Consider the following 15,638-nt stretch of genomic DNA (forward strand, 5'->3'; position numbering starts at 1 on the left):
CACACAACAACTGGGCACAGGTTTTACACCGGATGCCCTTCCTGATACAAACCCTTGCATTTTTATCCCGGCTTGGGACCGGCACTGCATCCAGTGGCTGGGGTTTGGTCACTGGCTGGGAATCGAACCCGGGTGTTCTGCATGGTAGGTGAGAAACCACCAGTGCCCTCAAGCATTTCAGCATTAAACATTAAAACAAATTGCTCAGTGTTAGTGACCTGTCCCCAGACTGAACTCACCACTCTCCTGTCAGGTACACGCTGCGTAAACACCCTGTAGAGACGCCATGTTTTCCCCAGGATGGGTCCAAACACCAAAGAGCTGCCAATGCACAGCGTCCAGACCCAGGCCTGAATCACAGTGGACACCGGAAACGAGAGAGATGGAGAAACAAAATGTAAAACACAGAAATCCTTACAGGTTTTCAGCTTGTCTCTGTTTGAACTATATAGAGCATTCTCTATTAGAAATGTTTCCAAGAAGAAACTCTTCAGTAAATAAGACTTGGTTTTTCTACCCAAACGTCATGACGTGTGATCTCAGTGAAATCTGCTGCAGTTTCAGGTTGGAACAATACAAAAGGTAAAGAAGCTCACAGGAGTGAATATTTAGGAATGGAGAGAAAACAGAGAGAGAAAGTGAGAGGATCAGATACAGAGATGGATAATATGTGTGGATGTGTATGTGTTTATGTGTATGTGTGTGTGTGTATAAGTGTGTATAAGTGTGTATGTTTATATGTGTGTGTATGTGTGTGTGTATGTGTGTATAAGTGTGTATAAGTGTGTATGTTTATATGTGTGTGTATGTGTGTGTATGTGTGTATAAGTGTGTATAAGTGTGTATGTTTATATGAGTGTGTGTGTGTATAAGTGTGTATAAGTGTGTATGTTTATATGAGTGTGTGTGTATGTGTGTATAAGTGTGTATAAGTGTGTATGTTTATATGAGTGTGTGTGTGTATAAGTGTGTATAAGTGTGTATGTTTATATGAGTGTGTGTGTATGTGTGTATAAGTGTGTATAAGTGTGTATGTTTATATGAGTGTGTGTGTGTGTGTGTATGTGTGTTTATATGTACATGTGCATGTTTACATGAGTGTGTGTGTGTATGTGTGTTTATATGTACATGTGCATGTTTACATGAGTGTGTGTGTGTGTATATGTGTGTATGTTAATATTGGTGTGTGTGTGTATGTGTATAAGTGTGTGTATTTACATGAGTGTGTGTGTGTGTTTGTGTGTGTGTGTGTGTATGTGTTTAAGTGTGTATATTTACATGAGTGTGTCTGTGTATGTGTGTGTGTATTTACATGAGTGTGTGTGTTTGTGTGTGTGTGTGTGTGTGTGTATAAGTGTGTATATTTACATGAGTGTGTGTGTGTGTATGTGTATAAGTGTGTATATTTACATGAGTGTGTGTGTGTGTGTATGTGTATAAGTGTGTATATTTACATGAGTGTGTGTATAAGTGTGTATATTTACATGAGTGTGTGTGTGTGTGTGTATAAGTGTGTATATTTACATGAGTGTGTGTGTATGTGTATAAGTGTGTATATTTACATGAGTGTGTGTGTGTGTGTGTATAAGTGTGTATATTTACATGAGTGTGTGTGTGTATGTGTATAAGTGTGTATATTTACATGAGTGTGTGTGTGTGTGTATAAGTGTGTATATTTACATGAGTGTGTGTGTGTATGTGTATAAGTGTGTATATTTACATGAGTGTGTGTGTGTGTGTATGTGTATAAGTGTGTATATTTACATGAGTGTGTGTGTGTGTGTGTGTATATTTACATGAGTGTGTGTGTGTGTGTGTGTATAAGTGTGTATATTTACATGAGTGTGTGTGTGTGTATAAGTGTGTATATTTACATGAGTGTGTGTGTGTTTGTATAAGTGTGTATATTTACATGAGTGTGTGTGTGTGTGTATAAGTGTGTATATTTACATGAGTGTGTGTGTATGTGTATAAGTGTGTATATTTACATGAGTGTGTGTGTGTGTATGTGTATAAGTGTGTATATTTACATGAGTGTGTGTGTGTGTATAAGTGTGTATATTTACATGAGTGTGTGTGTATGTGTATAAGTGTGTATATTTACATGAGTGTGTGTGTGTGTATGTGTATAAGTGTGTATATTTACATGAGTGTGTGTGTGTGTGTATAAGTGTGTATATTTACATGAGTGTGTGTGTATGTGTATAAGTGTGTATATTTACATGAGTGTGTGTGTGTGTATGTGTATAAGTGTGTATATTTACATGAGTGTGTGTGTGTGTATGTGTATAAGTGTGTATATTTACATGAGTGTGTGTGTGTGTATAAGTGTGTGTATTTACATGAGTGTGTGTATGTGTATAAGTGTGTATATTTACATGAGTGTGTGTGTGTGTATAAGTGTGTATATTTACATGAGTGTGTGTGTGTGTGTATGTGTATAAGTGTGTATATTTACATGAGTGTGTGTGTTTGTGTATAAGTGTGTATATTTACATGAGTGTGTGTGTGTGTATAAGTGTGTATATTTACATGAGTGTGTGTGTGTGTGTATAAGTGTGTATATTTACATGAGTGTGTGTGTGTGTGTATGTGTATAAGTGTGTATATTTACATGAGTGTGTGTGTTTGTGTATAAGTGTGTATATTTACATGAGTGTGTGTGTGTGTGTGTATAAGTGTGTATATTTACATGAGTGTGTGTATGTGTATAAGTGTGTATATTTACATGAGTGTGTGTGTGTGTGTATGTGTATAAGTGTGTATATTTACATGAGTGTGTGTGTTTGTGTATAAGTGTGTATATTTACATGAGTGTGTGTGTGTGTGTGTATAAGTGTGTATATTTACATGAGTGTGTGTGTGTGTGTGTATAAGTGTGTATATTTACATGAGTGTGTGTGTGTGTATAAGTGTGTATATTTACATGAGTGTGTGTGTATGTGTATAAGTGTGTATATTTACATGAGTGTGTGTGTGTGTATAAGTGTGTATATTTACATGAGTGTGTGTGTTTGTGTATAAGTGTGTATATTTACATGAGTGTGTGTGTGTGTATAAGTGTGTATATTTATATGAGTGTGTGTGTGTGTGTATAAGTGTGTATATTTACATGAGTGTGTGTGTGTATGTGTATAAGTGTGTATATTTACATGAGTGTGTGTGTGTATGTGTATAAGTGTGTATATTTACATGAGAGTGTGTGTGTGTGTGTATAAGTGTGTGTATTTACATGAGAGTGTGTGTGTGTATTTACATGAGAGTGTGTGTGTGTGTGTATAAGTGTGTGTATTTACATGAGTGTGTGTGTGTGTGTGTATAAGTATGTGTATTTACATGAGAGTGTGTGTGTGTGTGTATAAGTGTGTGTATTTACATGAGAGTGTGTGTGTGTATTTACATGAGAGTGTGTGTGTGTGTGTGTGTGTGTATTTACATGAGTGTGTGTGTATGTGTATAAGTGTATGTATTTACATGAGAGTGTGTGTGTGTGTGTATAAGTGTGTGTATTTACATGAGTGTGTGTGTGTATGTGTATAAGTGTGTGTATTTACATGAGAGTGTGTGTGTGTGTGTGTGTGTATGTGTTTACCTGCATGACAGCCTTTGGGCTTGCTCCCTGTACAGGTGATCTGTCCTCTATAGCAAACAGGAAGCCAGTGGTGTAGGCCAGCACACTCCCTAACAGAGTCAGCATGTTCAGGTTAGGACTCGACATCTTCACAATCCTGGAAATTCAGTTACACACAACATCATATTAAACACAACCAGAAGAAACAGCTACAGAGACATGATCTTCAGTTCTACCCAAACGTCATGACGCGTAATCTCAGCCAAGTCTGCTTCAGTTTCAGGTTGTAACACTACAAAATATAAAGAAGTTCAAAGGAGCGGATATTTATGAACGGAGAGGAAACGAGAGAGAAAGTGAGAGAGAAAGTGAGAGGATCAGATAGAGAGATGGATTGGAGAGATTTGTGTACCTGTTGTTTTTGTAGCGGATGGTGAAGATGAGGAAGAGGAAGGACAGCAGAATCCCACAGGAGAGCAGCGTCCAAACTACAGCACACAGAACCGGAGACAGAGACTTGTTCTGCACCTCCACCACCCTCTACACACACACACACACACACACACACAGAATTAGAATCTCAAATATACATGAAGAAATAAATGAAATAGCCATACTGTGCTCAAAGAAATCATGGGAAAAAAATGTTTATTTATTTTTAAAAATTTTAGACTGTTCCACCTGAGACTCACACACACACACACACTGACAGACACTAACACACTGACACACACACACACTAACACACTGACACACACACACACACTGACAGACACTAACACACTGACACACACACACACTAACACACTGACACACACACAGACACACTAACACACTGACACACACAGACACACTGACACACACACACACACACAGACACATTGACACACACACACACTGACACACACACACAGACACACTAACACACACACACACACACACTGACACACATACTCACACACACACACACACGCACACTGACACACACACACACACAGACACACTGACACACACACACAGACACACTGACACACACACACACACACACTAACACACTGACACACACACACACTAACACACTGACACACTGACACACTGACACACACACGCACTAACACACTGACACACACACAGACACACACACAGACACTAACACACTGACACACACACACACACACACTGACACACACTCACACACACACACAGACACACTAACACACTGACACACACACACACTGACACACACACTGACACACACACACACACACAGACACACTAACACTGACACATACACACACACACTGACACACACACAGACACACTGACACAGACACACACTGACACACTGACACACACACACACACTGACACACACACACACACAGACACACTAACACACTGACACACACACACACACACTGACACACACACAGACACACTGACACAGACACACACAGACACACTGACACACACACACACACACACACACACTGACACACAGACACTCACACACACACACACACACACATTGATGGAGATAATTATTTAGATAATTAATGCTATACTACACCTAAATCTAACCCTACCCTTAACCTCAGTAACCCTAAGAAAACTCTTTCAGTTAAAAACAAAACAAAAAGTTTTCCCTATTATGACCCGCTGACTTCCCCAGGAGGCCAAAACTGCAGATATTCATATCCCTGTGGGAGCATTTGGTCCACACCAAGATAATAAACACACACACACACACACACAGTTTCACCTTCAATAAAGGACGTCATGAGTAATTGACACACTGACTGTAGGAGTGCATATAGAATAATAATACTGTGACATTGTGTAGATCTGTGTGTGTGTGTGTGTGTGTGTGTGTATACCGTAGAGAGAGTGCAGAGTCTCAGCAGGATGTCCCAGCTCTGCTGCTTGTTGACTGCAGGATGGATGAAGCAGGACGCAGAGTCACAGTGAGCGCTGCAGTTTGGCCTGATCTCCATCACTGCCTACAGCTCACACACACACACACACATCCTGAGGAGCAAGATCAGCACTGTGAGACAGCATGCCGCCTGAGAGAACTTCTCATCATATTAAAAAGAAATCAACCAAAACTTCTCAAAACATTTCCTGATCATTTCTGATAATTTCACCAGCAAATTTCCCTAAGCAGTTCAGATTTTATAGATATTCTGATTGTAACCACCACATGCCCCGCCCCTTTCCCATGGTAAGCCTGTATCTCATTACTGTGCATTAATTAATCATAGAAAGAGCTGTTATTGTACGTAGCATGCACTGCACTTTATTTTATCATGACCACTGTACTGATATCAGACTCTGTACTCTACTATATCTCCTTCTGTATCATTAGATAATTTATAGTATTGAATATGTGCGATATCTCCCGCTTTTAGGGCAGAACACACTGCCTATATCTTTTTTTGTTGTTAAACTATATCTGGGTAGGAGTGTAAAACTGTAGCGTGAGAATTTTACTGTACATAAATGCAATCTTAAGCACACGCATGAAACGTTTTTCTTTTAAACAGTGCAAATCCTGACACAGTACTCTAGTCTGAATTATTAAAAAAAAAAAAATCATTGCTTCCTATTCATATCTGCTTAAAAATAATCTTCAATCTGAATAATGTACTCCACTGTAAAAGATGTCCTAACATTTAGCAGGTAATGTGGTACCGGAACTATACACTGCGACGACTATACTACAACTCACCACCAGAGGGCAGTGTAACATTCATTCATTCATTTATACACCGATCAGGCATAACATTATAAGCAGTGAATAAGACTGATGATCTCCTCATCATGGCACCTGTTAGTGGGTGGGATATATTAGGCAGCAAGTCAACATTTTGTCCTCAAAGTCGATGTGTTAGAAGCAGGAAAAATGGACAAGCGTAAGGATTTGAGTGAGTTTGACGAAGGGCCAAATTGTGATGGCTAGACCACTGGATCAGAGCATCTCCAAAACTGCAGCTCTTGTGGGGTGTTCCCGGTCTGCAGTGGTCAGTATCTATCAAAAGTGGTCCAAGGAAGGAACAGTGGTGAACCGGAGACAGGGTCATAGACGGTCAAGGCTCATTGATGCACGTGGGGAGTGAAGGCTGGCCCGTGTGATCCGATCCAACAGACGAGCTACTGTTGCTCAGATTGCTGAAGAAGTTAATGCTGGTTCTGATAGAAAGGTGTCAGAATACACAGTGCAGGACGGGTCAGGGCTGTTTTGGCAGCAAAAGGAGGACCAACACAATATTAGGCAGGTGGTCATAATGTTATGCCTGGTCTGTGTATACATATATACACATTTTGGTAGTGTATATATATATATATATATATATATATATATATTTATATACACTACCAGTCAAAAGTTTGGACACACCTTTTAATTCAATGTTTTTGTTTAGGGATTTATTTTCTACATTCTAGAACAATACTGGAGATTTCAAAACTATGAAATAACACACATGGACTTAAGTAATCCATATGTAACGACAACAAAAAACAGTCAGTTGTTATTTTAAGACACGAAGGTCAGGTGTTCTGGAATAGTTCTTGCAAGAACAGTATTGTCAAGTGCATTTGCAAAACCCATCAAGCACCATGATGAAACTGGCTCACATGAAGACCATCCCAGTAAAGCAAGACCAAAACTGACCTCTGCTGCAGAGGAGAAGTTCATTTAGAGTTACCAGCCTCAGAAATCACCAATTAACAGAAATCACCAATTTCTGTTAATTGAGCATGGAATTGTCCAAAATGTCTTGGTATGCTGAAGCATTCAGAGTTCCTTTCACTGGAACTAAGGGGCCAAGCCCAGCTCCTGAAAAACAACCCCACACCATAATCCCCCCTCCACCAAACTTTACACTTGGCACAATGCAGTCAGACAAGTACCGTTCTCCTGGCAACCGCCAAACCCAGACTCGTCCATCAGATTGCCAGATGGAGAAGCGCGATTGGTCACTCCAGAGAACGCGTCTCCACTGCTCTAGAGTCCAGTGGCGGCGTGCTTTACACCACTGCATCCGACGCTTTGCATTGCACTTGGTGATGTATGGCTTGGATGCAGCTGCTCGGCCATGGAAACCCATTCCATGAAGCTCTCTGCGCACTGTTCTTGAGCTAATCTGAAGGCCACATGAAGTTTGGAGGTCTGTAGCGATTGACTCTGCAGAAAGTCGGCGACCTCTTCGCACTATGCGCCTCAGCATCCGCTGACCCCGCTCCGTCAGTTTACGTGGCCTACCACTTCGTGGCTGAGTTGCTGTCGTTCCCAAACACTTCCACGTTCTTATAATACAGCTGACAGTTGACTGTGGAATATTTAGGAGCGAGGAAATTTCACGACTGGATTTGTTGCACAGGTGGCATCCTATCACAGTTCCACGCTGGAATTCACTGAGCTCCTGAGAGCGACCCATTCTTTCACAAATGTTTGTAAAAACAGTCTGCATGCCTAGGTGCTTGATTTTATACACCTGTGGCCATGGAAGTGATTGGAACACCTGATTCTGATTATTTGGATGGGTGAGCGAATACTTTTGGCAATATAGTGTATATGACATACTGTATATTACGACACATAAACCTGACTGAAATCAAGCGTCGTTTCATGACAAAACACACGGAATTCACAGCCTTAAGAAATGAAGACGAGAAGTGAAGATGAGTAATTATTGGGAACCCTCCCTTTTACATAATAGCAACTCAGCATAAAACACATACACACTCCACTCCTGAATCCTAAATGAGAGAGTAGAGAGATAACAAACAGAACACACAGACCAGTCTCTAGAACACAGCACTAAATCTCACAAACACAGCTTCATCACACGCAAGCAGGTATGCAGCGTATACCTTAAACTAGTGAAAGGATCATGGTTAAAAAAGAAAAAAGTGATCTCTGAACACGTCTGCAGACCTAGTGTGTGTGTGTGTGTGTGTGTGTGTGTTGAACTGAGGTGCAGTTTGTGTGATGGTTAAAACTTAAATGTTGCATGGACTTGTTATGGAGACATGTTTCTATAGACTGCAAAATCTCCTGAGATTAACTGTGCACATTTGTGTGTCTGTGTGTGTGTGTGTGTGTGTGTGTGTGTGATTACAACATTTCACTGAAAACGCTGGATGTATGCTGGGTGTTTGGCTTTTGTCTGCATGCCATGGAAAGATCTGGAATAAACTTTAACTGAACCTGAGGGAGTCGACTGTCCTAGAACCAGAATAGTGTTAGCATTCAATCCTCCCCATTAAGTTCAACAAAAAGAAAATTTGTCTCTTTTACAAAGCAGAATTCCAAGAAGAAGCCGTTATATATCCTGTGTTGCCAGGTGAGAACTTCTTACACATAATTATCTTCTTTTGAATCACAGTAAACCTGAAACATGCTCTTAAAGAACACTTACTCATAAATATTATAGATTATAAAGCTATAGATTATATATTATATAATCTGTAGCTAATATTATATCGCTGTTATATAATACAGCTATAGATTTGGGGAAGGGGTGGTTTAAGTGGTAAAGGCTCTGACCAGAAGGTTGACCACCAAGCTGCCACTGCTGGGCAATTAAGCAAGGCCCTTAACCGTCCCTGCTCCAGGGGCACTGTATCATAGCTACTCCTGCGCTCCGACCTCAACCTCCTCATCTGGGATATGTCTGTACCGCTTATCCGATCTATACTCGGGTCACGGGGAGCCTGTGCCTATCTCAGGCGCCATTGGGCATCAAGGCAGGATACACCCTGGACGGAGTCATCTGGGATATGTGAAAAACAGTAAAGTATATGTGGCTTGAATATACACGAAATTAATTCCCAGAACAAAAGAACAGATCTTCTTCTGATCTATAATGCTATTTCTTCTCTCATGTGACACAGAAACCTGTTCCTGTTCAACAGCTTTTAATGATTTTATATAAGGTTATAATTACACCCTTCAATAAGAAGGAGCAAATTCTTTAAATAGCAGTTTTATCATTCAGGTTAAGTCAGAAACCTAATATCACCTTATCCACATAAATACTTTAAGTCTTTTTTCCCCAGAGGCCAAAAGATGGAATTTCCTCCTGTTTTTATTGTGCTCATGTTCAGCATTGTCATGTTCCTCTCCGCAGTGGTGCTTAATATGAAGCTCATACGAAAGGAGACACTGAGGACTTTAACAATTTGCTGTTTTTCCTAACTATTTCGGTTTTTCCCTAGCCTACTAGGGGAAATATATTCCATAACATTTTGTGTGTTTTTCCCCACATCTTAAAAGTAAATGCTGTCCGTGATGTCGAACCCATTTCTGCTCTCTGTAATGCTTGCTCATAAGCATCTAAAATTCATCTTCAACCACTAAAATTCTGTGTAAGCTTCTCCAACAGAAGGGAAAAACACACGTCTCACACTGAAAGCCAGCAGAGTCCTGACTCATTTTATATCAGACTTTTTGACTTGTTATAAAACAATTCAGTCGTTTATACTGACTGAAAATGTCAGAAACGTCGATTTAACGCCAGTGTACTGGTAATAAGGGGTAAACACTAGTTAAATACACTTCAGTATTTTTTTTATAACAGTTTTGGTGAATCTAATTGCTTAGAAGATGTTGATTTATTTCCTAGAACAGCAGCTCCTGCTCAAATATCAGGTTTAATGCGCCTGTTTTAATACAATATCGTTTCCATAGTAACTCATACACAGGGTGGACACTTGACATAAATATGTCACATTTTAATAAAGAGAATAAAAACTTGAATAGAATTGTAGAATTGTGGATATGGTGAAGTTTGACAGTTTAACACTTAGCGAAGATGGTTCCATGGTTAGGATGATATCAGCACCGGACTTACATTACCCATCAGCCCCTGATCACAACACTCACCTGAGTCCCGTCTCACGCTGAAGATCAGCCCTATTTAAGTTCCTGTGTTTAAGCGTTTCTTTGTCTAGCTTCTGTTGTTGCGTAACGGTTCCTAGCCTTGTTACTATTTTTGCTTTTGTTGCGCGCATCACTGTGTTTGTTCCCTTTACACTTCGTAATTATAGTCTACACTTCTGTGAATACCTGAACTGAAGGAGTCTACAGTGTTGTGCATATTTCCCAGCATGGGAATTTCTTCAGTACAGAGGAATATACAGCCCGTGGTTTGTCTCAAACATGACAAGCAGCATTTCTTTAGGTCTTCGTGATGAGGAAACTGTTCCCTTATTGCTGCCACAATGTAACTGATAACATGAACGAACTTGCTTTGCAAGCCTCTGCAGACAACCTTCCATGCAACTATAACCGGATAAAAAAGCATGTGTGACGTGTTAGGCTAGGAACCGCTGTGCTATAAGAGGGATGTGAGATGAACGTCAGGTTATTAACTCCATCGCTGATTATTTTCACACGTGTGTAGTATATGACGCATGAGTTCCACTCTCATCGACTTTAATGTCTCATTTTATGTGGAAAAACCACGTGTTTATAAGACCAAATGAATAAGAGTGTCTGATGTTTATGACTTCATGATTGTAAAGTGTCACCTCTCTCCATGACTAAGCACTAGTGGTTAAATATCTATCTGTTTACAAAAGCCTCAGGCATTCCATTGCACACACACACACACACAGACACACACACACACACACCATCACAAGCAGAGATATATAAACCTCTGAGAAACAATTATCAAGGAAACATTAGCACAATAACAAGAACTACTCTAACACAATCTTCTATGCATTGTAGAGTATATTTTTAGTCAGGGAGTTTTAATAACCAACTCTTTTCATAATATTCTTCATTCTATTATTAAAGTATAGGTGAGTATGATGAACCATGCTCATAATCTGAACCATTAAATACTAATTTAGTTATATAGATATATAAAAACAAGCTACTTACAGAAGTGAGAAATGAATGTAGACAATAAAAATGTATATATATAAATATAAATACACAAAGCCCAGGTTTACAGCATACTCATGTTCGCTCATATCCAGAGCCAAAATATGAAGTTTAATAAATCATGACGCTAGCTGAGACAAAAACAAGGGCTGCTAATGTTATGCTATACACAGGAACGCAGACGAGCAGCATATCGATCCGTTTTACGACACTTTCAGACCTGTTTGTTCAGAAAGAAAGAATCTGAGTGAAATGAATACTTATCTTTGTCTTTTATTTGTGATTAAACAGACTCGAGAACCAAAAAAAGACTGAAGGTGTAAGTGTGGGAGGGACAAATATCTGCAAAAGGATTTTTTTTGTTCATTAGTCAGAGATATAGAAGTGCGGCTTAGTGGTTAGTGTGTTTGCCTTTGCACCTCCCAGGGTCAGGGGGAGGAGTTTGTATGATCTCTCTGAGCTTCAGGGGTTTCTCTGGAGGCTCTGGTTTCCTCCCCAGTCCAAATACAGGTGTAGGCTGATTGGCATCTCTAAATTATTTAGTGTGTGTGTGTGTGTGTGTATAAGCAGCAGAGAAAATAGATGGATGGATAGATGGATGGATGGATGGATAAATGGATGGATAAATGGATGGATAAATAGATGGATGGATGGATGGATGGATGGGTGGATGGATGGATAAATAGATGAATGGTTGGATGGATGGATGGATGGATGGGTGGATGGATAAATGGATAGATGGATGGATGGATGGATGGATGGATGGATGGGTGGATGGATAAATGGATAGATGGATGGATGGATGGATGGATGGATGGGTGGATGGATAAATGGATAGATAGATGGATGGATGGATGGATGGATGGACGGATGGATGGATAAATAGATGGATGGATGGATGGATGGATGGATAAATAGATGGATGGGTGGATGGATGGATAAATGAATGGATGGGTGGATGGATGGGTGGATGGATGGATGGATGGATAAATAGATAGATAGATGGATGGATGGATGAATGGAAGGGAGGATAAATGGAAGGATGGATAGAAGGATGGATGGATAAATGGATGGATGGATGGATGGATGGATGGATAGAAGGGAGGATAAATGGAAGGATGGATCGATGGATGAATGGATGGATGGATAAATAGAGGAATGGATGGATGGATGGATGGATGGAAGGGAGGATAAATGGAAGGATGGATCGATGGATGAATGGATGGATGGATAAATAGAGGAATGGATGGATGAATGGATGGATAAATAGATAGATGGATGGATGGATGGATGGATGGATGGATGGATAAATGGATGGATAAATGGATGGATAAATAGATGGATGGATGGATGGGTGGATGGGTGGATGGATGGATAAATAGATGAATGGTTGGATGGATGGATGGATGGGTGGATGGATAAATGGATAGATGGATGGATGGATGGATGGATGGATGGATGGGTGGATGGATAGATGGATGGATGGATGGATGGATGGATGGATGGATGGATGGATGGATGGATGGATGGGTGGATGGATGGATGGATGGGTGGATGGATAAATGGATAGATGGATGGATGGATGGATAAATAGATGGATGGATGGATGGATGGACGGATGGATGGATAAATAGATGGATGGATGGATGGATGGATGGATGGATAAATAGATGGATGGGTGGATGGATGGATAAATGAATGGATGGGTGGATGGATGGGTGGATGGATGGATGGATGGATAAATAGATAGATAGATGGATGGATGGATGAATGGAAGGGAGGATAAATGGAAGGATGGATAGAAGGATGGATGGATAAATAGATGGATGGATGGATGGATGGATGGATGGAAGGGAGGATAAATGGAAGGATGGATCGATGGATGGATGGATAAATAGAGGAATGGATGGATGGATGGATGGATGGATGGATGGAAGGGAGGATAAATGGAAGGATGGATCGATGGATGAATGGATGGATGGATAAATAGAGGAATGGATGGATGAATGGATGGATAAATAGATAGATGGATGAATGGATGGATGGATAAATAGATAGATGGATGAATGGATGGATGGATAAATAGAGGAATGGATGGATGGATAAATAGATAGATGGATGAATGGATGGATGGATAAATAGAGGAATGGATGGATGGATGGATGGATGGATGGATAAATAGAGGAATGGATGGATGGATGGATGGATGGATAAATAGATAGATGGATGGATGGATGGATGGATGGATGGATGGATGGATGGATGGATAAATAGATAGATGGATGAATGGATGGATGGATAAATAGAGGAATGGATGGATGGATGGATAAATAGATAGATGGATGGAAGGGAGGATAAATGGAAGGATGGATCGATGGAAGGATGGATGGATAAACAGAGGAATGGATGGATGGATGGATAAATAAATGGATGGATGGATGGATGGATGGATAAATAGATAGATGGATGGATAAATAGATAGATGGATGGATGGACACATGGATAGTCAAAATATGATAATGACCCATACTGCACTGCAATACACAGTATGGTTCCTTTTCCTGCAGTTGGTTTGCATGTAGTCTTGTGGAATGTCTCTTTAAACAAGGCAGTTCCTGTTATGGAGATACTTTCCTGTAGACTGTTGTAATGGCTTGTATTATATTTCATATCTGCCTCACAAGTCACTGTGTACGTGGTTACTACAGAAACGATAATGTATTAGAACAAGTACACGAATATATAACCGTGATTTGCCTTGCAGACCGAACCACTGTCACAACTGCTGCTATAGAAAAATAATTAACACCTTCTGACCAATCAGATTTGAGAATTCAGCAGCACTGTGGATTATAACCTAATTCTCAATAACTACTGTGAATCATACAGTAACGATCACAAACTGAATAGGATATGAGTGCAATTTGAGAATCTGAAGGGTTAAATTTGAGACCATGTTGAGACTAATCACAGATTGAATAATTTCCTTGCATTATCTCACACACCTGTGATGATCATTTATTTACACACGAGTGACAAATTAAAGGAAAATGCATTGGCTTTGGGGGTGGGGGAGTGTTTTCGTTGGGGGGGGGGCACATATTTATTTTCACTTGCCTCCACTTGTCCGCTTAAAGGAAAGAGCTACTGCAAATGAATCCAAAATAAATATCCCTAAGATCAGATGGGTGTGGTCTCTTCCAGGATGACTCCGCCCCCCCCATGCACAAAGCAAGGGGCCTCACTGAATGGTTGGTTGAGGAGAAAATGATGTAAGCCATTTGTTATAGCTTTCAAACTCACATCTTGTCAGATCTGAGCTTTTGGAGTGATGAGATAGACAGTTCTCTCTCATCATCATCATCATCATCATCATCAACACACCAACTGAACAAATACGTCAAACAGAGCTATCGATCCAGGAAAGTTCCAGAAAATCTGTGTCAAGGTGCATGGAAGCAGTTTTGCCAGTTTGTTATGGCCCAACACCTTACTAAAACATGTATACACATGACATCATGATGAAATAAAACCACCAAGAAATTAAACCTGAAGAACGTCAGAGTGGTCCTGTATAGAAGCGTCTTGGATTACAGTGACGCAGTGAAGGGTAACATTCAACTCAACACCATTTTTCCAAATACTTTCCTCACCCACGCTCAAGCACCTGACTCAACTCATAAAATGTCTGGGAATCCGTATCAGGTGTGCTGCAGTGAAGGAAGCAGACTCCAAGTGAGCGGTGGAGGATTCATAACGTCAGCGTTACTCACCATCTGTTACTCACTAAAGTTTCTGTCCCAAGTTTCTGTTACACTGATTACACTTTCTCTTATATTCTCTGAGCAAACACACTATTATACACTTTCAACAAGGATTTCCATAAGTAATATAAACAATACTAACTTCAAGTGATAAATGTCCACACCACCACCACCACCACCACCACCACACACCTCTTAAAATACAATACAGTATTTTAAAGTGTATTATTATACAGTAAATATATTGATGTTACTGTGGTGTAATATAAATGTATATTTATAATATTGTGGTGTAATATAAATATAATATATTTACACCACAGCGCTGTTGAATTAGAGATTCTGGTTGCTAAGAAGGTGTTGATTAATCTTCTGTATAATATGTATGATGTTTATGTGAA

At 40.0% G+C, this 15,638-nt stretch overlaps 1 protein-coding gene across 6 annotated transcripts in view; it reads right to left on the minus strand.

Annotated features, from left to right (window-relative positions):
* The window catches only part of gpr156 (G protein-coupled receptor 156), a 41,769-nt gene that overhangs the window by 11,013 nt on the left and 15,118 nt on the right, over window positions 1-15,638 (minus strand). For 4 of the 6 annotated variants that reach the window (XM_058393157.1, XM_058393156.1, XM_058393154.1 and 1 more), the window contains 4 exons: window positions 5,448-5,598; window positions 3,984-4,111; window positions 3,593-3,728; window positions 240-350 (listed from right to left, as the gene is read on the minus strand). In XM_058393157.1, coding sequence (XP_058249140.1) covers window positions 240-350; window positions 3,593-3,728; window positions 3,984-4,111; window positions 5,448-5,564 — 492 coding nt within the window. In that variant the 5' untranslated portion in view covers window positions 5,565-5,598. Of the gene's footprint in view, window positions 1-239; window positions 351-3,592; window positions 3,729-3,983; window positions 4,112-5,447; window positions 5,599-15,638 lie in introns of those variants that run through there. The other 2 variants (XM_058393158.1, XM_058393159.1) reach the window with 2 other exon arrangements.

Source organism: Hemibagrus wyckioides, linkage group LG06, assembly GCF_019097595.1.
Source record: "Hemibagrus wyckioides isolate EC202008001 linkage group LG06, SWU_Hwy_1.0, whole genome shotgun sequence".
Lineage (NCBI taxonomy): Eukaryota > Metazoa > Chordata > Actinopteri > Siluriformes > Bagridae > Hemibagrus > Hemibagrus wyckioides.